This window comes from Typopeltis vanoorti, chromosome 21 (assembly GCF_054136105.1).
Source record: "Typopeltis vanoorti isolate ZY-2024b chromosome 21, IOZ_Tvanoo_1.0, whole genome shotgun sequence".
Taxonomy (NCBI): domain Eukaryota; kingdom Metazoa; phylum Arthropoda; class Arachnida; order Uropygi; family Thelyphonidae; genus Typopeltis; species Typopeltis vanoorti.
This window is the reverse complement of record NC_143569.1, coordinates 21,258,112-21,284,151: the sequence shown is the minus strand read 5'-3', so window position 1 is coordinate 21,284,151 and position 26,040 is coordinate 21,258,112. Positions and strand designations below refer to the sequence as shown.

At 38.0% G+C, this 26,040-nt stretch overlaps 1 protein-coding gene across 5 annotated transcripts in view; it reads right to left on the bottom strand.

The window, feature by feature from the left end:
- Positions 1–26,040, bottom strand: part of LOC150094665 (NPC intracellular cholesterol transporter 1-like) — a 537,686-nt gene that overhangs the window by 39,081 nt on the left and 472,565 nt on the right. For all 5 annotated transcript variants that reach the window (XM_090411500.1, XM_090411501.1, XM_090411502.1 and 2 more), the window contains exons 24-25: positions 25,687–25,918; positions 14,088–14,201 (exon numbers count right to left, since the gene is read on the bottom strand). In XM_090411500.1, the coding sequence (XP_090267626.1) occupies positions 14,088–14,201; positions 25,687–25,918 (346 nt within the window). The remainder of the gene's footprint in view (positions 1–14,087; positions 14,202–25,686; positions 25,919–26,040) is intronic.

Genomic DNA, 26,040 nt, shown 5'->3' with positions numbered 1-26,040 from the left:
CAGCCATTTTCACATGCTCACAATTCCAGCCTATTCAAATCATTCTGCAAGTTCTGCATATCAGTTACACTCTTGATTACTATAGCCATATGAAAGTCATTAATGTATAAATTGAATATCAATGGACCAAGGATTGATCCTTGTGGTACACCACTGGTTACTTTACATCTTAGACATCCCCAATATATCACTTTTTGATATCTGTCAGCCAACCATCCTCTTATACATGCCAATCCATATTATCCAATTATTCCAATTTCGATAAGATGTTCTGTCAAACATCTTATCGAAATCCAGAAGTGTATCCATTCCCCTTGTCTGACTCAGTAGTAATATTATTATAAAATGCGAGCAAGTTGCTCTTCCCTTAATAAACCTATGCATTGCAAATTACAGATTCTCTGTCATTATACTAGATCTAAAACTCTTAAGTTACAGTTACTTCTGTAATAACCATATTAAACCTGAAATTAAAACTGTGGCAGTCTGGCCTGAGCAAAAGGAAGTTGTTCTTGCTTGACTGTACATGGGCATTAGTCACATTACATGCTTATGTGTGAGAATGTTGGTTCTGCATAACCATTAAACATAGTTTAATTAGTTATACTCATGTTGTGGCTAATTAAAGAGGCTAGTCTTTTCTACAAAAGACTAGCCTCTTTAATTATATACAGATATATATTACTTTGAAAGAGACTGTTTTATTTATTAATTTTAGATTTGTAGACTTCATATCTTTTTTGTATATACTTTTCTCTTGACTTATAATTTATACCATGAGTATGGTGAATTATAGATTAGGCAGCTTATGTGCCTAAAAAAAATTAAACCAACCAATCCTCTTATCTATATTACTGGCTTCATATTCATTCCATTTTGTTGCATTTTATAAGAGTTCCAATGCTTTTTCAAATCCAATGGTATCACTGCATAACCATTTCCTTTATCCAACTCAACTGTCACTTTATTATAAAAAATAAGTAAATTGCTATGGCAAGCCCCACCCTTTACAAAACTGAGATATTCCTATAGAGTATCATATTCCTGTCTACTCATTCCTGTATTCTGCCTTTTACCAACTTCTCCAGTACCATAACCACCACTCCTGAATTACTGATTGGACTGTAATTTGCTCCTCTATCTTGGAGCTTCTTTTGTTATTACTATATGTCTGTCACATCATCATCCTTCTTCATCCTATCCACTAGTCTATAAATTGCATCTTTTCACCCTTTCTTCACATTCAGCATTCCAGAGATCAGAAACTACCTTAGTGAATTGCCTGTGGATTTAGGTGGTGTATTGTGTGTGCAGAGAGGTTATTAACACTCCAGAAGGATATTTAACTTTTGTATTTTAGTTGATAATATTAGATTAATTTGTTTTTTTATTTTTTAATGGATGTGTGATTAACAGAGTTGTTTGCAAGTAAACTTTGTATTTTTTTGTTTAAATAGGATATAGTCAGCATGGTAGAACAATGGTAGCAAAGGCCACGTTGTCAGGTGATTAGAATTTGCAGGATTTTGGGCAGTGCAATGTGTGTGAAATGTATTCATCAAGAAAATTAAAGGATATGTGGAAGGAAATTGAAACTGGAGAAAAAGTATGTATTAAATGTTCCAAAAGTTGAGTGCCTATTAGGTGACCAGAATGCAGCAAAATTGAAAAATTGCAAAAGCGGCAAGAGATTAGCAAGGCCATGAAGAGATGGAAGTAAACAGTCCAAAGTAGTAATAAAGACAGAGCAAACAAAAAAGGAAAAACAATTTAAGGAGAAAATTACATACGGAGAATCAATGAACAGGGGAGTACTTCATGAAAGTATGACAAAATCTGCTGGTGCAAAAACTCACGATATTAGTCCAGATGAAAAAGGTAAAGCGAAGGAACTGATTGTGTTATTTGGGACAAATGATGTGAGAAGTCTTCTATGAGGGAGGATGTAAAGAAGTTGTTAGAAGTAAACCTGAAGAGCAAGTTGAAGATTGCAAGTCTCCTGCCATGCCATGATAGAGACGAACTGAGAACTAGGGCATTGGTAACAAATGAATCAATATGTACGATATGCAGAAAGAATGATGAAGGATTTGTAAATTTGTCATCTGTGTTTGACAGAGAAAAAGATTTGTGTAATGCTGATAAACTGCATCTAAATCATTTTGGTGTTAGGTGTCTAGAGAAAGCTTTGTTCACCAAGCTTGCTGAAGTGCAAATTCAGGAAAACTTAAGAAATTAGGATAGAAGCAGCGAGTTTGTGTGAAGGCACCATGAGGTGAATGAGTGTGGACTCTAGTTTTGCAAGCAAAAAGTACTGAATAGGGTTGTCAATTCAGTAAGTAAAGGTGGGTGGGGACATAAAGGGATGCTGCAGTTTCTATATACTAATGCCAGCAGTATCAGGAACACGAGGGAGGAGATTTTGGCATTGGTGAAACTTGGCTAACAGCAGATGATGTAGTTGCAGGGATAGAATGTGAAGGGTTTAGTATTTTCAGTGAAGAAAGAGAAGATAGGATTGGGGGAGGGGTACTGCTGATAGATGAATTGCAGCCAAAAAAGAATAGGAGATAGGCAGGAGTGTGGCTGTTCATTTGAAGCAGTCTGATGTTGAGATCAAGGCCAGTAAGACAAATATACAGTGAATCGTTGCTATAGGCCAGGGGGGTTACACGGATGAAATGGGAGACATGCATCAGCAGATTAGTAAGAGTACAGTTTGAGTGATTTATTATGGGGGAATTCAACTACAGAGATATAGACTGGAAGGAAGAAAGATCACATGAAGAAAGATTACTTGAGGCAGCATGTGATGGAGGGGACTAAGGGAGTGAGAGCATTGGATCTGGTCATAGGATTAGAAGAACTATCCATAACCAACGTGGTCACATTGCCTCCTATTAGTGAAAGTGACGATGCAATCTCGAGTTGGGAGATTGTAAAACATGAAGAATATTCTGTCAAAAAGGAGTATATGTGGAACCACAAGCTTAAATCGGTGGCATGGCATAAAACACTGCATGGTAAGGATATTACTAGTGCATCGGAGATAGCTAAGGATCATCTAGAGCATAGGTTCACAAACTTTTTCGGGCCACCGCCCACTTTGCAAGACATAAATTTTGTAACGCCCGCCATTATATAAAATTGGGTTTATTTTTGTACAACTCAATTAGAAAAGTGGTTTTATATATATTTTGAAATGAAATATAACGAATACATATGCTACTGTAAACATAACCTATTATACACACATATATACATGCTCTATTTTCTCATTGACATAGAAATTGACATCCATTTCTATCTGACATGGTAAATTTTCAAATGATTAAATAATTGAAATAGAAAATTGATAAAAAAAAAAAAAAAAAAAAAAAATTGATCGTGTAAGACAGCATAAGATGAATTAAAATGCAATATTTAAATTTTAAATGATTATCTAATTGCAAAATCACGAAAATAATTAATTTTTAAATATATATTATTAATTTCTTCTATAAAGAGCCACCGACCCCTAGACTGCCTGATCGCCCCCAAATGCTTCTGATCCCACTATAGCCTCCCTAGAAGGCTTCAGCACCCACTTAGGGGTGATACCGCCCACTTTGGGAACCTATGATCTAGAGGAAGCAGTATTAAATTGTATACCTAAGGTAAGGATGGGTAATCAGGTAGAAGTCAGATGGACGAGTAATATCATTAAGTATTAGCTGCAGAAGAAGGAAATGCTGTGGAGGGTATATAAGGAGAAAGGTGGCCAGTAAACGCATGAACAGTACAAGGCTCAGGCAAAAAAGGTAACCAGCATAACAAGGAAGGCAAAATCAGATTATGAGAAGAATCTAGCCAATCAGGCCAAAGAAAATCCCGATGAGTTCTTTAGTTATGTGGCAACTAAAAGGAAGATTGACTATGGAAGATTAGCTTTAATGAGTGATGATGGTGACCAGGTGACAGAAGCAGATGAAATAATTGAGTTACTGAGTGACCACTTTGCATAAATATCATCCTAGTGTGACACGCTAATATGGAAACAAAGGTGGATGAATAGGAAGTTCTTAGGATATTGCAGTATCTCAATGTGAATACAACTGTGAGATTAGATGGGATATCGGCTCCGGTTTTGAGAGAATGTGCAAAGGAACTGGCAATACCTCTGACTAGGCTCTTTAAGTCTCAGCTGTGGTAGAGTTCCAAGGGAGTGGAAAGAGGGCAAAATAATTTCCTTCCATAAGGCAAGTTTTAAGACTGCAGTAGAAAATTATAGAGCAATCAGTATCTCAGATGTGATGGTAAAAGTACTGCAAAAATTGATCAAAAGGAGAATTCATGAAAGGGTGGATAAAGATATGATACTGTATGAGGGAAAACATGGCTTGTAAACGTAGGTCATGCCTTAGTAATTTACTAAACTTTTTATAATAGAGTAACCACCGAGTTGGATAAAGGAAATGCTACATGACGATTCTGCTGGATTTCACAAAGGTATTTGAATATTTGCAAAATATTCAAATTTTGCAGAATACTACATGAAGCTCTGTTAAGCAAATGGGGAAGAAATATGACACTGATTAAATGGATAATAGGCTGGCTGCTGGACAAATATCAAAGAGTGGTATATGAATGGGGAGAACCAAGGTGAAAACAGGGGACTAGTGGTGTGCTGCAAGGTTCAGTGCTGGAGCACTACTGTTCAATTTGCACATAATTGTGAAGAAATATACAGTTGTTTGCTGATGATGCAAAATTAGGTAAATTAATAGCTAATCAAAGTGATATGGAGAGCTTGAAGGATGATTTAAAAAGGCTGTCAGTATTGGTAAAAGAATAATAATGCCGGTCTGGTTGACCGAGTGGTTAGCGTATCCGCTCTCCAGTCAAAAGGCTGCGGGTTCGAATCCTGCCGTGGGCATGGATGTTTGTAATTGTCTATGAAGACTAGTGGTTGTAGTGGACAGTAGATGGCATTGGTGTAGATGATGCAGTTCGATGTAGTTAGAGGATTGAGTGGTGAAGATGGAGAGTTGAGAGCAAGTGCCCTCCCTCAATGAGTCTCGGACTCCCTAGAGGTGTCAAGTAATAAAAAAAAAAAAACAACGAAATTTGTTTTAAGTGCCTCCGTAGTGCAATTGAAAGAATGACGGTACATTGCGCCCTTCAATTGGAATAGGCCTTAGTTCGATTCTCGTCACGATGGGAGGAATCTTTATCTGGACAATTTCAATCGAAGGTGAGGTAGCCGATCTCATACGGAGGTAGCAGGGTTTTTTCTCCCAGAAACTCGGGTTGTCATTGCGGGAGGACGCTTACAGTTGTAAGTATCCTCCCGCAATGAGTCTTCGGACTCCTTGGAGGTGTCAGGAATAATAAAATAATAATAACAGCTATCGGTTTAATGTGGAGAAATGTCAAGTTATGCATTTTGTAATAAATCAAGTTCAGAGGTTATATTTCTAAGGTTGCCCACACAATTATTTGGCTCTTTAAGAACACATTAACAAGGAGAGATAAGGAAGTTGTTATTCTTCTTTATAAGGCCTTGTTATCCACACCTGGATTAATGTGTTCAGGTCTGGTTTTCTGGGTTTCTTGGGGATGAGGAAGCAGTGGAGAAGATTCAGAGATGAATGACCAAGATGGCAAGTGGTGTGTGGAATATTCTCTATGAGAATAGATTGAAGGCGTGTGGATTGCATAAGTTGGTTGATAGGAGATGGATATGATAGAAACTTTTAAGTTGCTTAAAAGGTTTTATAGGATTTATGCAGGTGAAATGTTTCAACACTTGATTAGAGGGGTCAGAACAAGGGGCATCCATGGAAGGTGAATAAACATGTGTTTAGGGGGTGCGAGGACTAGATTTTTTGCTTGAATGAGTGGAATGGGTTGCCAGAGTCAGTTTTGAGTGCTTTGTCTGTTAATGGTTTCAAGGAGAAGTATGACAGATTGTGTGATGAGTCTGTGCACTCCATGGAGATGCCCATAAAATAATAATAATCTCTTCATTCTTTTGAAAACAAGATGATCAAATCTATCCACAGTAGTCCATATATGGCCTAATCAAGGCCTTTTACACTGGAACCAGAATCTCTTTACTTCTATAAAGTCAGTGTCTTCCAAATCATTGCCAAAATTCATTGTGGTAGCCTCACAATTTTGGCAATGCATTCTCTAGATTTTGGATCATTATCCACTATCACTCCAAGATCTCTTATTTCCTCCACCTCGAACACAAAGAATAAATCGTTTATCCCATCTTTGTTTTCCAAATTTTAAAACCTTATATTTCACAACATTGAAATGTCATCTGCACTCTCATGTTCATTCACTAAGTCTATTCTATGTTTTTCTTGTAATGCCATAGCATCTGTTCTACTCCTCATAATTCATTCCAACTTGGCATCATCTGCAAACAACTGAATATCCCCATTCAAATCTTCCCAATATAATTAACATACAGGTTAACCAGAAAGGCCCTTAAATGGATCCCTGATGTACACCACTATTGACATTCTTCTTCTGGGATATTACTCCTCATACACAACTTCTGACTGATACCTATCAGGTAGCCAATCTCCAATTCAATATACTCGTGTAATATCCAACCACAAAAACTTCAGTTTGACTATCAATTTATCATGCACTAATCTATAAAATGATTTTGTAAAATCTAAGTGTACTACTGTATATCCATCTCCCTCATCCAGTGCAGCTGTCAACTTATTGTAATAAGTAGATTGCTATCTCCCTTTGGCAAATCCATGCTCTGCATTAAAGATAATACCTCTGTTGTCAACAAAATTCTGGATCCTGTTTCTCACTAGCCTCTCCAATATTTCAACCACAACATCTAACACACAGATTGGCCTATAATTTGATGCTTTAGTTCTTTCACCTCCATTACGAAGCATTACAATCTTGCCTTCCTTCCACTCCTTTGGAAATTGACCCAATATAACTCAGATTAAGCAAGTATGTCAAAGGAGACATAAACTCCCTGGCATATTCCTTCAAAATACATGGTGATGTATCAAGTCCAACAGCCTTATCAACATCAAGTTTGCTCATTTCCCGATATATGTATTGCTCACTCTCAGTCAGTCTCTCATCATCTGCTGCTCTCAAACTCTCCATGATATCACATTCACAAGGATGAAAGAACTTTATGAACTGCTCATTAAATATCTCAACTATATCAACTGTAGCAGTTATTCTATTAATTTACTCCAATCAATGTCATTCTACCATAATCATTCGTTTTTTTCATTGGCTACCTATTATTTATGATTATTATTATCCTAATACCCCATGGAGTCAAAGACTCATCTAGGAGGTCTCTTTGTCATACACATAGAAGATCATCATACTGCACCTTAAACATTCAAATTCTCTGCAGACACCACACTCTCAGGCAAGGCATTACGATCATTCACAACTCTGCATACAAAAAAATCTGCTTCTCACTCCCTTGTTCACACCCACCTTATACAACTTCCAGGAATGACTCCTTGTTCTCCCCTAATCTCCCACCATTTTATGAAAAACCTCTTCAATATAGATCCTATAACAACCCCTTACCAACTTATATGCCTCTATCATATCACCCCCTTCCTCTTATCCACTAAACTCTGTAAATTGTATTTTCTCAACCTTTCCTCACATTCAACATTCCAGAGATCAGAAACTACCTTAGTCACCTCTAGACCCTTTCTGATATCCCTTCATCCTTTTGAAAACCAGGTGACCAAATATGTGCACAGTAGTCCATGTGTGTGGCATAATCAGAACCTTATACAATGGAACAAGAATCTCCTTACTTCTACAAATCAGCATCCTCTGCATCATTCCCAGAATTCATTGTGTTTTCCTCACAATTTTAGCAATGGCTTCTAAATTTTAAATCCTTATCCACCATCATGCCAAGGTCTCTTATTTCCCTCACCTCTAACAATATATCCCCACCAAACATAAATTCTGCATCCTATCTTTGTTTTCCAAATTTTAAAATCTTATATTTTGCAACATTGAACTGGTATTCCCACTGCAGTGCCAGTTAACTCGATCTATTCAAGTCTTCTTGTAAGACCACAACAGCTGCTTTACTCCTCATAGCTCGTCCCAACCCTGCATCATCTGCAAACAACTGAATATCCTGCAGATATCACAAGAACTCCATAGGGTTTTTTTACTACCCTTACCAACCAAGTCACCTTCTTTCCTGTTCTTTGTACTTCTCATGGAATTGATTATTATCACTCATCTTGTGTCACCTCCACAATGGCAGCCTTGTAGTTCCACATACACCCTTTTCTTACAGGTCCTCACATTCCTGGCAACCACCCAGGTAATCACTTCATGATTACTATCACCAAATGAAGGGAGATTCGATACCTCATTTATAATGACATCCTCTGATGAGATGATCAAATCCAATACCTGCAATCCTTGCATAGTTGTACCTCAAAAACTTGAGAAACTAATTTTCTTTACTTCTGGTTGCTATCTTGTCTTTCCATTCTACCGTATATTGCCATATCACCATAAAACTCCCAAAAAGTTTTAAGTTCCCAATAATGTCTACTTGTCACTACACCCATATCCCTCCATTTCCTTAGCATATGTATACAAATATAACAGCTCATTCCTGGATCTATAACGTTTCACTGTTACTACTTATTACATGTGACTTCTCCATTCCTTCCTCAACCCATTTTTTTTTTTTTTTTCCTTATTCATCCCTGGGGTAAGGTGGTACAACACCAGGAAACTCCTTGCAAAGGTGGAGCAAGCTCCCAACACTCCTATCTCAGTATCTCCCATAATGCAAAACATCTCCTTGCGGATATGTCTAATGTTATGCATTAAGGGAAGGGCCACACCATTTGGCAACTCCTATAGGTAGAGATGACCTGCTAATGCTTCTGCCTGGTATCTCCACTCGGGCCTGGCTCCCACTGAAGAGACCTCAATAAAGGTTGAAACTAGTCTGGGTTGTGGCCCTTCTCTTAATGCATAACATTAGACATATCCGCAAGGAGATGTGTTTTGCATTATGGGAGATACTGAGATAGGAGTGTTGGGAGCTTGCTCCACCTTTGCAAGGAGTTTCCTGGTGTTGTACCACCTTACCCCAGTCCTGAAGATACTTTCAGGCACAAACTTTGTTTGCTCACACTTGGATAAAGGATTAAACTAAATTTATTATACTCTAACCAAGTGAAAAATAAACTTTCAACTTATTCATCCCAGAACCTTTTTCAAATCCAACTCTTCCTACATCCCAGGTCATCCCATTCCCTTCTTGTCTATACATGTTCACATCCTCTTTGAGCATCATCCTTTCTCACACTGTGTTCCCCATTTGTCTTGCATACTTGTTCTCTCATTCGCTACACATTATGCATCAGATCTACTTTGCCATCTTTCTAAACATCCCAAGTGTCTTCCTAGAATGGAGGCTTAATTAAAGATCATATGGTGCTGAAATATCCTAAGCACCTCCAATTCATGTACTTCTATTCTCACATCAGTGAATGTTACATCTATCAATGCAGTGTCTTCAACCATATGGTATACTCTTACGAAATATTTACTGTAATTCAACTATTTTGTCTGTTTCTGACACCGTCATACTATCAGCACCAACACTCATATTTATCTTTTCTAGTTCATTCTTCTTTTACTCACTACATAGCAAAAGATCTCCTCTCAATCTTTTGCTTTCCTTAACCATACTGCTCACTCCTTTTTTGCCTGTACTTTATATTGCTTGCTGATCACCTCCAGTTTCTATCTGATTTATCATCCTTGCTCCAGATAAACAGTTTGATATTGCTTTCTTCAAACACCCCTTTGATTTTCTCCCACTTTCTTGGTAATATCTTTCCCTTTCAGATTTTTATCTCATGGCACCAATCCAAGCTTGACTCTTCATTTTGTCATAATGACCTGATCTGCAATTGCATGCGTACTTTTCTTTACTGAAAATTCCATGTCTGCAAATCTCCGAGGTCAGCACCACTTGATCACTCTCCCCATTGGCAGGCAATGTTGGCTGACTTGGTTATTTCCAAGTTCTCTGATGCTCTCACCATATCCAGCACACATAAAACTCAAGTCTTCCCTCATTACATATTGTCTCAGGTAATTATTTCTTAGAAGCTGTATAAATTCCATTTTCTTCTCATCTTGTGATTATTCTTTCTCCCCCAAAGTTCCCAGTAATATCTGCTTGTTCTGCACCCACTGATTATGCCAATGTTTGCCATCCACACTCTCCTTACCATATTCTCCCCTCTCAGCCCATAACAACATCAACCAACTATATATTTCATTCCATTGGTCTTTATCTTGAATAGATAGCTTCAAATGCACTTTTCTTCCCGTTTATTCTAAAATCCTATATGTAAATAGGAAGAGGAGAGTATATGATTGAGACATAAGTTAGTTGGGGGTTGTTATCAGGTTAACATGGAAGAAATGAAATTTTTCATAGAATGGGAGAGAAAGTTCAGAAGAGGCCATCCCTGGGAACTGTTTAAGAGGATGTGAGGAGAGAAATGAAGAGCAGGTTTTTTGCATGGGGAGTGGAATGCATTAGATGAGTTTTGTGTGCAATTTGTACCTCCGAAGATGTCTCTGAATACATTGAGGTCAAATGTTAATTATAATGTTTTGTCTTCAATTCTTCTGCTATCATTAGCAAAACCTCTCTCTCTCTCCCCCATGCCTTCCATCCCATCTTGTTGCCTCCATCCTTTCTGAAAACAGTATACCCCTTGTATTCTGTCTGTATATCATCCTCTGTCAACTATCTCACTGTTACAAGTTTTCATCAAGTTAAACTATCCAATACCAAAAACTCATTCCAGTTATTCTAGATACTTCTGGTATTGATATACATTAATTATAGTATGTGCTTTGGTCCACAATCTCTTTCTCTCATTCCTTGTGTTGTCTATACTACTCAATTTCAGAACCCGAGGAGCTGCATTCAGCATTTATTTGATCACTCACTCAGCTCAAGGATGCCTGTACTCACATGCACTCTCCTATGTCTCTAACCTCTCATTGAACAATTTCTCCAGAAACCTAACTCCATTGCCATTCAAATACAAATCAATAGCCTTATTTACATCATTCCATGCATCGTATTTGTTTCACATGTTCACCTGCACAGTTTATGTATTGATTTATATGTGATCATGAGTCTTCTTGTCAACTTCCCTCTATCATACTGTGGCAGCAGTCTAACAATCTTTTTTCTCTCTTCTGATTCACTTGCACTAGCAACTTTCATATCTTCTTGCATACAATGCTTATCACCTGACAGATCATTTGTACCTGCCAATATAATTTGTTGCATTTCCTCTCTTCATGTTAACAGATTGACTAACATTGTTGATCTTTGTCCCAAAAAATATGACTATCATGCTCTCCTCAAACACTCTTCTTGTCATGGAGTTTTCACACTAAACTCTCTTCTTATTTTCCTCTCTTTTCCATCATACTTTCTCTTCTCAAAATGTGCAAAGCTTTCATTTTGTGCATGCACACACACATTTTATATAAGCTAATTTGTTGTTTTCTGTAGTTAATTTATTTGCTCTTCATATTTTCAAATTAGCTTCATGTGTAATAGTTATTAACTTGTTAATCCTTCAGAGGTCGCGAGAAAATTTTTGGCATCAAGGGTCGCATGCAAACTGTCATTCTGTACTCATTTTTAACAAAATTGAAGGTGTTTTGAATAATAATAAATAAGCATATTATAGAAAAAAGATTATCGATTCAAATTACAACATACAGGGTGTTCGGGATAAATTTGACATATTTATAATTAATTATATTTTTCCGTAAGTTACATGTATTAACACACACTTCTCTTCATTTAAAAGTTTGGACCCTTCTTCATTCATATACAAGATGTCAGAAAGGATGGATAGCTGGAACCCACCTGAATCATGGAAGAGAATAACTTGTATCATGATGATTCGTGCCCACCATCAAAATAAGGATATTACGACTGCTGCCCAATGCTCCCTGAATACAGTAAAAACAATCAGGCATGAACTAGAGACTTGCAATGGTGACTACGAGGATGTAGCAAGAAGAAAGATCCCTAGCAGACGATCTGATTGCGTTCGTACAGCAGAATTCCTCGCAAATCTGCAGGAACAGGTGTTGAAGAACCCTGGTATTGGAATTCGGGCTTTGTTCGTGGAGTTGCTAACTGTAGTCAAGCCCTGGATAACAAGGGTAGCCAATGGTAGGCCGTATGTATGGCAGCAGGATTCGGCCCCTTGCCACACCTCTGGGAAAAGTCAAAAATGGTTGTCTGAAAATTTCTACGACTTCACCAGTCCAAATGTTTGGCCTCCAAACTCCCCAGACCTTAACCCCATGGATTATTTTGTATGTGGCGCAGTTGAAAAAGACACCAATGCACTTCCAGTAATACAAAAGCCCAGTTAATGGATAAAATTAAAACAGTTTTTGCGGCCCTTCCCAGGGAGACTGTAGCATCAGCTTGTTCGAGGTTCCGAAGCAGAATTGAAGCTGTGATCGATGCTAATGGTGGTTATTTTGAGTAAATCTTGTTGATAGTATTGTAATTAACTCTGCCTGTAATGTTTTTTTGTCAATTCATTAAATTTAATAGATACAAAGAAGATTTTCTTTTTCCTTACGAAACTGTCAAATTTATCCCGAACACCCTGTATTTGTAAGAGAAAACAAAATAAAAAAAATAATTAAATGTTTTAGAAATAGAACTGCATATGCTACATGTGCAATAAATGTGTAGAACTGGATTAACATTCTTTTACTTAAGTTCTACACATTCATTGCACATGATTGTAGCATGTTCAAGACACATAAATTTGTAACATCTCTTACAATAATATTTAGATGCATGGTTTTTTTTTTCTATCACAATAATAGCATCTTCCTTTTTTCTGGATATGCAACTGCAGTTTCGTTCTCAATTCTGTTCTCGAGTGATCCACAAATTTTGTGAGTCTTAGTTTTATATTTCTTAGCAAACTTTGAATTGATACCCTTTCTTGCAAATGTGCTTGTAGTAGAGAGAATCCAAGATCTTGCAGAAATTTACGTCGCAATATTTTTTTGTTAATGTTATTTGCATGGTAAATAACTTGAGAATTAATTCCAGCAAATGTTAATGCAAGATAAAAAACTACCATAGGCTATCTCATCTTCTTGTTGATCTAGCACAATTGTATGTTGAACACAATTGATCAACAACATCTGCTCCTCCTTTTGTATGGTTATAGGTAGTCAGAATTTCAGGTTTGTATAAAATTCAAATTACAAGTACTTATGAATTTTAAAAATTTTGGTGACTGCGCAATGTCTCAGTGGGAACAGTTGTTATCGCATCAATGTAATATTCTACACTAACATATGTCCTGCCTATATATGACGCTACATAAATGCACAACCGGATTTAACCAGCTGCTTTAGAAATATATGCAAAAAAGCAAATGTGCGGACTCCCAGTCCGTGTGCGACTTCTGGAGGGTTAATCAGTGATATCTGCAATGTGACTACCTATTTTATGCTGATTATCTTGTTCTTTCATTGTAAAAGTAATGTGTTTCTTTTCTACAGTTTCATTGTAATGTTTTTGATGCTATTTATGATCATAATCTTACACAGTGTTCTTTATTCATACTTACTTCCATCCATTATTGCAAAGATAATGACAAAACAGATTAATGGCAAAATAGTCATAGGTGATTGTATTATAACAATATATATAAAGACTATTGTCTGTGTTGGGGAATACTTGAATTCTGTTTTCTCCCTAACATTTTGGAAACCAAACATTTGATTTCCTTTATACTTAAACAAGAGTGATAAGCAATAATGGATATTGGATCGTCATGTCCAGTATATTTTAACTCAGAGCATTCAATGTCATCTCCCAACATTACTGAGTGGAAATAAGTAGGTAGACAGATATATATATATATATATACATCATTAAATATCATTTATCATTCAGTAAAATCAGAAACCTTGTTTGTAACTAAATATAATGAGGAGGATTGTATACTTACTGAACTACCCAAAATCTGTAGAGATTCTCTGGCTCTTTCTGTTTTACTTTTTTCTGCACTAATAGCAAAATACCTTACGATATGGGAACAGAATTCAACGGATATGCCAATTCCCTGCAAAAGTTTGAATACATACTTGATAAATTTCAGAAACTGAATTATTCTAACATTAACAGGTCAGATTACATAAAAATAAATAAATAAATACACACATATACACTGATCAAATGCTTTAAAAAAGATTTGTTTAAAACTGCATTTTATTGCAACAGTGATGTGTGTGTGTGTGTGTGTGTACACACTATTGTAGTCATCTACATTATAATATATACTTATTGCTATGGAGGGAAGAATTCTCCCCATAACAATAGGCTGCTTATTGGCTAAGGTAATTCTTTTAAGGTAATTCTGTATACTAAATATATATAGCTCATTAGTACTGAGGAGAGTAAAAATGTTGACAAGAAATAAATATTTGATTTTAAGACCTCAGATTGTTGTCTTAATGAAATACATGAGCTGGGAGATTGTTCCTAAGGACTGCTATCTTTAGGAACAATTTCCCAGCAAAGTCCTTTATGGTCACAACAGCATCTGCTTGACTCCTCATAATTGTTCCATATTTTGCATCATCTGCAAAATATGGAACCCGAGGTACCTGATGCTGGACCATGCCTTACTTCATGTAATATATATCTGTTATATTATTCTGTAGACTGGTCCCTCCTCTTCTTTCTTTGCTTCTTTCTCCTCTCCTTGCTCCTTCCCCCTGATGCTATTAGAGTATTCGAGGGCTAGTGGTGAGTCTTTCCTATCTTGCTAAGTCATTTCATCTTATGCAGCCACCGAAGAAGGCCAGCTAGCCTCAATAGGTGCCGGTCCCAAGCCCGGATAAATGCGAGGGTCGATGTCAGGAAGGGCATCCGGTCGTAAAACTTCAGTGCCAACTCAAACTATGATTATGAGTCGAAGAGAAAATGATATAAGGGCTAGGGCGTACCCCTTAAGCGATGCGCAGCCACATCGCCCTACAGCTGTGAGAAGTGGACGAGGGCTACCGCATCAAGGGCGGGTGCGGTTAAAGAAGCGAGCCCAGCAGGTGGAGAGGATGTTGCGAGTGGGAACACTGAATGTTGGAAGCATGACTGGAAGGGGAAGAGAGGTGGCAGACATGATGAGGAAGAGGAAGTTGGACATTTTATGTGTGCAGGAGACAAGGTGGAAAGGCAAAGGAACTGGGAGATGGATATAAATTGTTCTACTCTGGAGCGAATAACGAGGGAAGAAATGGTGTAGGAATTGTGGTGTGTGGCAGAATGAAGGGTGAAGTACTGGACGTGGGTAGAAGGAACGACAGGATCATGCGAATGAAATTGGGTCTCGGAGAAGAGCGGGTGGTCGTATTATGTGTATATGCCCCGCAAGTTGGTTGTACAGCAGAGGAAAAAGATGAGTTCTGGAACGTGTTAGATGAAGAAATTGAGGGAATTGGAAGAAAATGAGATGGTGATTGTCGGAGGAGACTTGAACGGGCACATAGGAAGACAGAATAGAGACTGTGAAAGGGTTCAGTGGCCACGGAGTGGGAATGATGAACCAGGAAGGAGAGAGGGTTGTGGACTTTGCAGTAGCGTTTGATCTGGCAATTGTGAACTCGTTTTTCTTCAAGAGGGAAGAACATTTGATAACATTTAGAAGTGGTAACAACAGCTCACAAATTGACTACATTTTGACTAGAAGAAAACATCTTAAGGTTGTGACAAATTGTAAGGTAATTCCAACAGATCAAGTAGCACAACAACACCGACTGCTGTGCGCAGACTTTAAATTAAGATCGAAGATAGGAACTTCTGGTTGCCATGGGATGAAGACAATTAAGTGGTTTCGCTTAAAAGAAGAAAGTGTGAGGAATCATTTTAGGGAGAGAGTGTTAGAGAGGATTTCGGATGGACTGGAAAGTGTACAAGATTAGTGGAAACATAATTCAAAAGTAATCCTGAGCTGTGCAATCGAGGTGCTTGGTGAGACATCTGGAAAGATTAGAGAGCAGAAGGAGGGTTGGTGGTGGAATAATGATGTACAAGTGGCAGTGACAGCTAAGAGGAAGGCAAAGCAGAAGTGGGATGAGTCAAGAGTGGAAGAGGACAGAGAGGTGTACAAAGAGAGAAAGCAAGAAGCCAAGAGAGTTGTGGCACAGGCGAAGGCCATGGCATATCAAGATCTGTATGATCAATTAGAAACAAAGGAAGGACAGAGAAAAATTTACCAACTAGCGAAATGTAGAAATAAAGCAGCTAAGGACATCTTACATGTGAGGCAGATCAAAGATGCTGAAGGAAGAGTATTATGGAGGGATGTGGACATAAGAAACAGATGGAAAATATACTTTGAGGGACTTCTGAATGAGGAAAATGCAAGGACTCACAGAGGAGATGGGCAGCCTTCTGAGGGGATGGTGCAGAACATCAGTAGAATGGAAGTGATGGAGGCCATGAAGAGGATGAGGAATGGAAAAGCGGTGGGCCCCGACAGAATTCCAGTGGAGGCATGGAAGGCACTGGGGGAAGAGGGAATTGACCTGCTGTGGGACTTGTTCATGAAAGTTTGCCAACAGGAAAATATATCCGATGAATGGAGGGAGAGTACTCTTGTTCCCATCTACAAGGGTAAAGGGGATGCACAAGACTGTAAAAATTACAGAGGAATAAAGTTGATGTCCCACACAATGAAGATCCTAGAAAGGGTTCTTGATGGTAGATTGAGGGAGGAGGTGGAGATTGCAAAGGAACAATTTGGCTTCATGCCTGGTAGATCAACAACAGATGCTATCTTTGGGTTACGACATATGATGGAAAAATATCGAGAGAAACAAAGGGAGCTACATCTGGTATTTATTGATCTGGAGAAAGCATACGATAGAGTGCCAAGGCAAGAAGTCTGGAGGTGTCTGAGGGAGAAGAAGGTGCCAGAGAAATATGTCAGGTTGGTGCAGGAAATGTACAGAAATGTGAAGACAAGTGTTCGGACCTGTTTGGAACAGACAGAAAGTTTTCAAGTAACAGTTGGCTTGCATCAAGGGTCAGCATTAAGTCCGTTTCTGTTTAATATTGTGATGGAGGTGGTAACAGAGGAGGTGAGAGAAGATGCACCTTGGACAATGCTGTATGCAGATGACAGCTTGCTGTGTGTAGATTCAAGAGAAGAAGCGGAAACTAAACTGGAAAGATGGAGAAAAGTACTGGAAGAGAGAGGTATGAGACTGAGCAGAAGTAAGACAGAGTATATGTGTTGCGCAGTGGGCGGTGGCCAGGATACAGACCTGGAGCTGGCAGGAAATGTCATCAGGAAGGTGAGAGACTTTAGATACTTAGGTTCGACAGTGGAAGAAGATGGAGGAGGTGAGAAGGAAGTGGGATGCAGGATACAAGCAGGTTGGAGGAACTGGAGGGAGATGGCTGGAGTGTTATGTGATAAGAGGGTGCCAATCAATCTGAAAGGCAAAATTTATAGGACAGTAGTGAGGCCAGCTATGACATATGCTATAGAAACTGTGGCCCTGAGGAAAAATAACATTAGCAGGATGGAAGTAGCAGAGATGAGAATGCTTAGATGGATGTGCGGTGTGACCAGAAAGGATCATCTGAGAAATGACTATGTCAGGGGAACAGTGAAAGTTACGAACTTAGGAGCGAAAATACAGGAGGCAAGGTTGAGATGGTTTGGTCATGTGATGAGGAGGGAGGACGAATATGTGGGAAGAAGGGTCATGCAGATGGATGTGCAAGGAAGGCGGAAGCGTGGGCGGCCAAAGAAGAGATGGAGGGAGCTGGTAGAAGAGGACTTGAAGATGAAGAACTTGGATGTGGTGACAGCCCAAGACAGGAAGGTGTGGAGGAGACTCATTATCAACAGTGACCCCACTTAAGTGGGAGAAGCTGCAGAAGAAGAAGAAGAAGATTTTGCATCATCTGCAAACAGTTGCATATCCAGTCAAACCAATCCCATTATCATAACTATACAAATTAAACAACAATGGCACCAAAACAGACCACTACAGCACACAGCTAGTGACTTTCCTCTTCTTGGATAACTCCCCCCCCCCCCAATACAGAACTTGCTGATACCTAGCTGACATCCAGTCACCTGTCGAACTTGCTAATCTAGCATCCAATCCCATCTGCTGCAATTTAGTTGCAATCTATCAAAAGCATTTTCAAAATCTACATAGTACATGCATCTCCTTATATATTTGTCACCTTGTTACAGTACATAAGTCAGTAAAATATACCTTCCTTTAACAAATCCATGCTGACAATCGCAAAGAATACTGCTATTATCAACTCCCTTAGCCTAGCACCCACCCTCTCCAGATATACAGATCAGCCTGTCATTTATAGCCTCAGCTTTATCGTCACCTTATGGAACAATTTTACCTTTCTTCTCCTTTTGAGCTAGTGCTGTTGCAAGACTCTTATTAAACAGGTAAGCCAAGGCTGGTGTGCTAACTGCCTAGAACATTCCCTTAAGACACATGGTATCAAGTTCTTTTGTCCTATTGATATCAATCAAATATTGATATAAAAATATTATTGATTTTTGTGAATACATGTATTATGTCACAAGTACCATTAAAAACTTAATAACAAGCTTGCTTAACTCCTCATATACATTTTGCTTGCTTACCAGTCTGTCTTTCCTCATTTCCTCTATTCTTGAGCTTCTCGTGATTTCACACTGATGAAGATGCCCTGATGAATTGCTTATAGAATACCTTGGCTGTCCTCTGTAGCAGTTACTAATCTACCATTTTCATTCATTAACATCTTGCTATAATTATTATTCTTCCTTCTACTTCCCACATATCAAAAAAAAACTCCCTGGGACCCCCCTCCCCCAATTTGCTAATTTCTGCTCTTCATACTCTTTATGTAAATGATTATTGCCATTATTCATCTTACTGCCTCCACTATAGTGCCTTCTTTCAGATTTTATGTTTAATCCCTTTATTCGTCCATTAGGCCAACCTTTTTCAGCCTTTTGACCTTCAGAACACATTACTTTATGGTCACTCTCACTAAATGGAGGAAAATGTGGCACTCCACTCGCAAGCATATCTTCAATGTAAAATTCACGATCCTTGCATGCTCTCCCTTACATGCTGTCTCTCATACTCAAAAGCTGTCTTCATTCCAATCGATATTGTCATAATTAAAATTGCCCAGTGATCATTCTGCCCTTGTTAACTAAAGTTGCTTATATATATATATATATATATGTAGAAAGTATTTTACCTTGGGTATAATAAATGTTAAGAATACCAAGCAATTTTTAAACCTGGTTTTACTCCATTTCCCAAGTAAGCAAACAGACAAATAAGTCAAGTTTGCGCCTGCAAGTGATGCAAGTCTAGCTGATCCTACAGGTAGTGCAAGACCAAGGCAACTCGTGGTAAAGGTGGCATGAGCTCTGATCACGAATCTTTATATTTACCCTTAATGCCAAAACACAGTAAAAGCAGGTTTAAAAATTGCTTGGTATTCTTAACATTTATTATACCCAAGGTAAAATACTTTCTACATTTATATCTCCTCCAGAGATTTTTATTTAATAAGGTTAAAACACCTTATGGCAACTTGTTCTGGTAAAATACTTATGAGCTCTGTATTACTAAATCTTGGTATTTCTAGCCTAGCTCCCACTGATGAGACCTCAATAAAGGTCGAAACCGGTCTGGGTAGTGGCCTCTTGCCTTTAATACAAAACATCATGCATCTCCTTCTTGGAGATGTGTTTTGGCATTAAGGGTAAATATAAAGATTAGTGATCAGAGCTCATCCACCTTTACCACGAGTTGCCTTGGTCTTGCACTACCTGTAGGATCAGCTAGACTTGCATCACTTGCAGGTGCAAACTTGACTTATGACTTATTTGTCTGTTTGCTTACTTGGGAAATGGAGTAAAACCAGGTTTAAAAATTGCTTGGTATTCTTAATATATATATATATATATATATTATATATATATATTTTTTTTATCACCACCCTCTCCATTCTCTGGCCTATAGCAATGTCTGATTAACTATCTCTGCTTGTCAATCTTCACCACACACACACACACACACACACACACACACACACTGCCTCAATACTGTTGCCACTATTTCTCTTTTGCATATTTCATCATTCATCTAGTCATATTGTAATGGATGAGCACTTCTGATCATTTAGCATGCCACTTTCAAGTATGAACTTTTTTTTTGTACTGAGTTAGCCTATTCTTTTCTACTTAACACAACATGAATATGCAAAACTTAGCATTTTCTTCAAAGTTTAATAATTTACTATATACACCCAGATGCTGAAACCATAACTAATAGGAAGTGAACTGGATGTGCAAAGTTAAAAAAAATAACAAGTAATTAGGAAATTTTTACTTGGAGGTATAGAGTGGTACAGTAAGTTATTATTATGTAACACCTCCAGGGAGGGAACCTACTCTACAACTCTTTGCTTCCACCAACTACAACGAACTGCAACTATCATTGTCATCTACACCAATGCCGTCCATCACCACTAGTATTTTCGCAGAAAATCACAAACATTCATGTCCAAGGCAGGATTCGAACCTGCAGGTTAGAGAGCATATATGCTAACCACTTGGCCAACCAGGCCAGCAGTTACTTGAGGAGTCATAGAATTACACTGGGTCTATAGTCAGTCAACATCTACTGTGTGGGGGGGGAAGGGAATAATAATTAAAATGGATTTTGACATCTAGGTGTATATAGTAAATTGCTAAACAGCGAAGAAAATGTAAAGTTTTGCATATTTGCATACAGTCCATCATTCACCTGTTACCATTTAACATGCCACTTGTAGGTATAAACATTATTTTTAGAAGTCTATCTTTTAGTAGTAATGCACAGCATTATATACACCCTAAAGGATGTGTGCTTTGCATTATGGGGTACTAAGGCAACTGATGTAAAGTCATTAGCCTCTATATACAACTAGTCCAGTTTTGTAAAGATACTTAATGCACAAACTCTGTTTGCTTACACTTGGATAAAGGATTAAACCAAGCATATAATTTCTTGTTATCTTTAATTTATAGTAATCAATCTCTCCCTCTGCTAGCCTTTTCTTTACCACCTCAGGCACAACACAAAATGCAAAACTGTGCATTTTCTTTACTGTTTGATAATTTACGATATGCACCCAAAAATGTAAAATTCCATTCTAAATATTACTTCACCCTGATGACTGACTGTAGATCCCATGAAATTTTTATGACTCCTCAACTAACTTACCGTGCCACTCCATACCCCAACAGGTAAAAATTCTGCAAGAACAGGTTATTTTTTTAAATTTTATACAATCAATTCAGTGTCTATTTTAGTTTTAGTAGTGAACATGTACTTCTAAACCATGGTGTTCCTTTCAGCATTTCTAACCTCAACACTAACAGAATGTATACACAATGAAGAGAACAATACTGTTATATTAATTAATTTCATTTATCCAAAAATTATTTGAATATGTGAGATACTAGACGAGGATGATATCAACATCCCATGTACAACAGCCTCTTCTGATGGCATCTGGGAACAAAGAGAATGGATTTCTGAAGTTTGAACAACTACCTTATGTAGTATGTACTGGAGGTCACATGAGGATCAAAGGTCATAATTTTGATCATCTGATCATTGTTGTAAATGGGATGTTGAATTTTTCTCCATTTGGTGATCATAAAGTGATCACTAGTATAGTGGGGAAGTCATATGAGGAACTACAAGCTGGTGATAATGGAAAACTGTCAGTAGACAGGTTGCAGCTGTGATAGCATGAGGAGTTGGATGGAAAGGAGATCAGTGCTGACTGAATGCTGGTCAGAATTTAACAGCAGTGACATCTGAATGTATTCCAAAGGTCAGGAGAACAAATAAAGCAGATGTGAAATGAATGAATAAAGAGATTAAGCATGCAGTCTGGAAGGGGACATTATTGTGGCAACATAACATGAGTGGTAATAATCCATTGCATTAAGAGTACAAAGAAAATGCTAGGAAAGTGACCAACTCGCTTGGTAAGACATAAGTGCAAAATGAGTGAAGTGGCAAGTGCAAAATGAGGCAAAGAAAAACTTCAGGGAATCCTTTCCATATGTGGCCAGGAGAAGACAGAATGGTTATGGGAGAATGAAATTAGCTAATCTATAATATACATCGTAATTTTAAGTCTAGGTGTAGAATGAGCTGTGCAATTGTACTTAGACTTAAATGCATTCACTGCCCCTGCACTCCAATCACCCAACACTCTCCATACAAAAAATCTATTCCTCACTCCCTTACTCACACCCATCTTATTAGGCTTTCTTGGATGGTCTCTCATTCTCCCCATCTAGAGATATTCTATGAAGATTCTCTTTCACATTGATCTGATAATTACCCCTTACCAACTTATGTCTCGATCATGTCTCCCCCTCCTCCTGCTATTCACTAGGCTCTGCCATTTGTATTTTCTCAATCTGTCCTCATTCCACATTCCAGAAAGCAAAAACCAACTTAGCGAATCATCTCTGGATCCTCTCCAACATCTCATCTGTTTGAAAACCTGGTAACCAAATCTGTGCACAGTAATCCATATGCGGCCTGATCAAAGTCTTGTACAATGGAATCAAAACATCTTACTTCTACACATCATTTCCACAATCTTAGCAAAATGTCCATGAAATTTCAAGTGTCTATCCACCATAACCCCCAAACCTTCATTTCCTCTACCTCCTTCAAAATAATCCTATACTCTGCATCCCATCTTTTCTTCCGAAATTTTAAAACCTTACACTTTCTAACACTAAACTGACTTCCCCACCCACTTACCCAATTAGGGAATCTATTTATGTCCTCTTGCAAAGCTACAAGATCTGCTCTACTACTCAAAACTCTCCATGTTATTTACATACAAATTAAACAACAGTGGTCCCAAAACAGACCCCTAAGGCATGCCGCTAATGAATTTCCTCTTCTGGGATATCACTCCCCATACACAACCTGTTGATCCCTATCATATAGCCAATCTCCAATCCAACACACTAATCTACCATACCATTCAGCCCCCACCTGTTTGAATTTAACTACTAGTTTTTCATGTGGTAATCTATTGAAAGCTTTTGCAAAATCTACATTCACTACTGTATATGCATCCCCCTTGTTCAATGCATTCATCACCTTGTTATAATAACTAAGATAAGCAGGTTGCTGTTTGCTCACTGTCACTGGTTCCTTCCTCATTCCCACTGCTCTCAAGTTCTGCATTATGTTACAATCACAAGGATGGATACTTTAATGGACTGCTCATTTAACACCTCTATTATATCCTCCCCAGTGCTTATCATTCTCCCATTATTACTGATCGACATCATCCTCTCATAATCATTCTTTCTACTCCTGGCTACATATAAAAAAAAATAAATAAAAAAACCCTCCCTAGAATTTCTTTTAGTGTCATTTGCACACTTCTGCTCATACCACACTTTTGCTACCCTCACTAAGTGAGTCCCCTTTCTGACTTGTTCTTTGTACTCCTCATGTAATTAATTATCTCCACTTATCTTGTGCCTCTACAGTGTTTTTTTTTTTATATTGCATGCTTCACCTCTTCAGTCATCCATTTTACACCTACCTACTTCAGTCTCCTGACCTTTGTAACACACTCAGTCATTGCCTCTGCTAGATAATTCCTAAGTAGAGACCAAGCATTTCCTCCCATGCAATTCCTCATTCCATGATATCTCTGCAAGCTGCCTCCCGAGTTTGCCATAATCAATCACCTTACAGTTCCACATATAACTCTTCCTCACGAAAGTCCTGACATGGCTGGCCACAACCCAAATGATTCCTTCATGGTCAGTTTCACCAACTGGAGGATGACGTGACACTTCATTTACAACAATATCTTCTGATGAGATTATCAAATCCAACACCTTCAATCCATGTGTTTCCTCTGTTACTTACTGATTAAAGTAGTTATCCCTTAAAATCTCAAGAAATTTATTCACTTTGGTTCCTGATACTATCTCTTCATTCCAGTCTATATTGCTATAATTGAAATTGCCCATAATGATCACACTTTTCTTATTAGCCAGACCAATTTGTCTAAATATTTCCTTCTCATTGCCTCCCAGGTCTATAGTAACACTCTACTAAATATTTCATCCTGTCCACCTTCAATTCACACCATACTGCTTCAAACCATTGTTAGTATTTGCTCCTGGCATCTTCACCCTAGACAGGCACAACTCTTCTGCCATCATCATCAATAACACTCCTCCTCCTCCCTTTTTAGTTTGTCTGTTTTCATTAAAGGCTAAATATCCCTCCATCTCAATTCCTGCCAGAATGTCATTCTTGTTCAATCTGTCTCACCTATACCAACACTTTTGGGGCAGATGGACTATCAATGGTATTTCATTCTCCTTGTTGTGAATACTTTAAGCCTTTGTAAACATGCACACTAGCTCATTTCAGTTTCTCTAACAAGTCCCACTAACCTCACATCTTGGACATGACTCCTCTACACTCTCCCTCATCCATTCCTGTCTATCATCACTGATACTACACCCATCCCTAGACCTAAACACCCCCACATCTTGGACTGTCTTAATCCTTTCTTGTGCACTCACACATCTACTCCTGAAACCATCATCTACACTTTTCATTCAGTGTCCCCCTGTCCACTCTGTGTTCCTTCTCTCTCATTCTCTTGACTTGTGCCACTCATCTCTCCATTCACAAATTTGACTACCTTCTCATGCTCTTCCACAGCATTTCTTGCTTCCTCAGATCTTGCATTCACTTCAGTCATTATTTCTTGCAGCAAGAGTTTCTCCAACTGACTCACATCAGATCCATTCAAATGTATATAAGGAGGATGTAATCAGAGAAGCAACAAGCTTTTTTTTTCCTTTAATGGAGAGTGCAGTGAACATAGAAACAATGAATGAATTGAAGATACAATTTGATAAGCTATGTGCATGATAGTGTGACTTCCCAGAATGAATTTGGTTTTGATTCTATGCAGGTCTGATAATAATAACTTGTGAAACAGAATAAAACTACTTAAAAGTCCCCCTGTCTACCCTGCCTCCCTGTCCACTCTATGTTCCTTCTCTCTTATTCTCTTGACTTGTGCCACTCATCTCTCCATTCACAAACTTTCCTACCTTCTCCTGTCACCTATAAATCCACATGAATCCAATCTTCAACTGCAATGAAACAGACTTAGTTACACTTAACTGCATCCCAAACTTACAACCATTAGCAACCCACTTTAGGTTACACAGGTTATCTATATAGATATGATGTCTAAAGAAAAACCTTTAAGGTATTAACTGTTTAGTGACTGTTAATGGCTTTGAAACTCTGTTCAGTAGTTTCATTTCAGTAATTTCATTAGTACAGATAACGTCATTCTTCATGAAGTTATCTGTACCTAAACAGCAAAATGTACTGAATTATGGAAACAACATGAAAGGCATGCAGGAACTAGTTATCTTTTATATCTATATATAAGCTTGATGCAACATTTAAAAAAAGACTTACCACCACTATATTTACAAGAGAAACCGCGTTCAGTGAAATGTTCCACCAGTACATCAAACCCATGAGGTCAGCAATTATCATTACTATAGTTAAAATGATTATCACTGCAGAATGTAAGTCAAAACCAAGAAGCAAAAAGGTTACTACAAAAATTGCTGCAAATGAGAATCCTAAGCTTTTCAAAGTGTCGGACCAGGTAGTGAGGTACTGTTCATAGAACACATGAGGAAGACTGAAAATAAATATTTAGAATTAGATAATTCCAAGTGAGATTACAAAAGAAAAAACTAAAACTGTAGCACAACTTTTGAAGACTTTTTATATTTAAAAAATTCACACACTGTATACAATTTT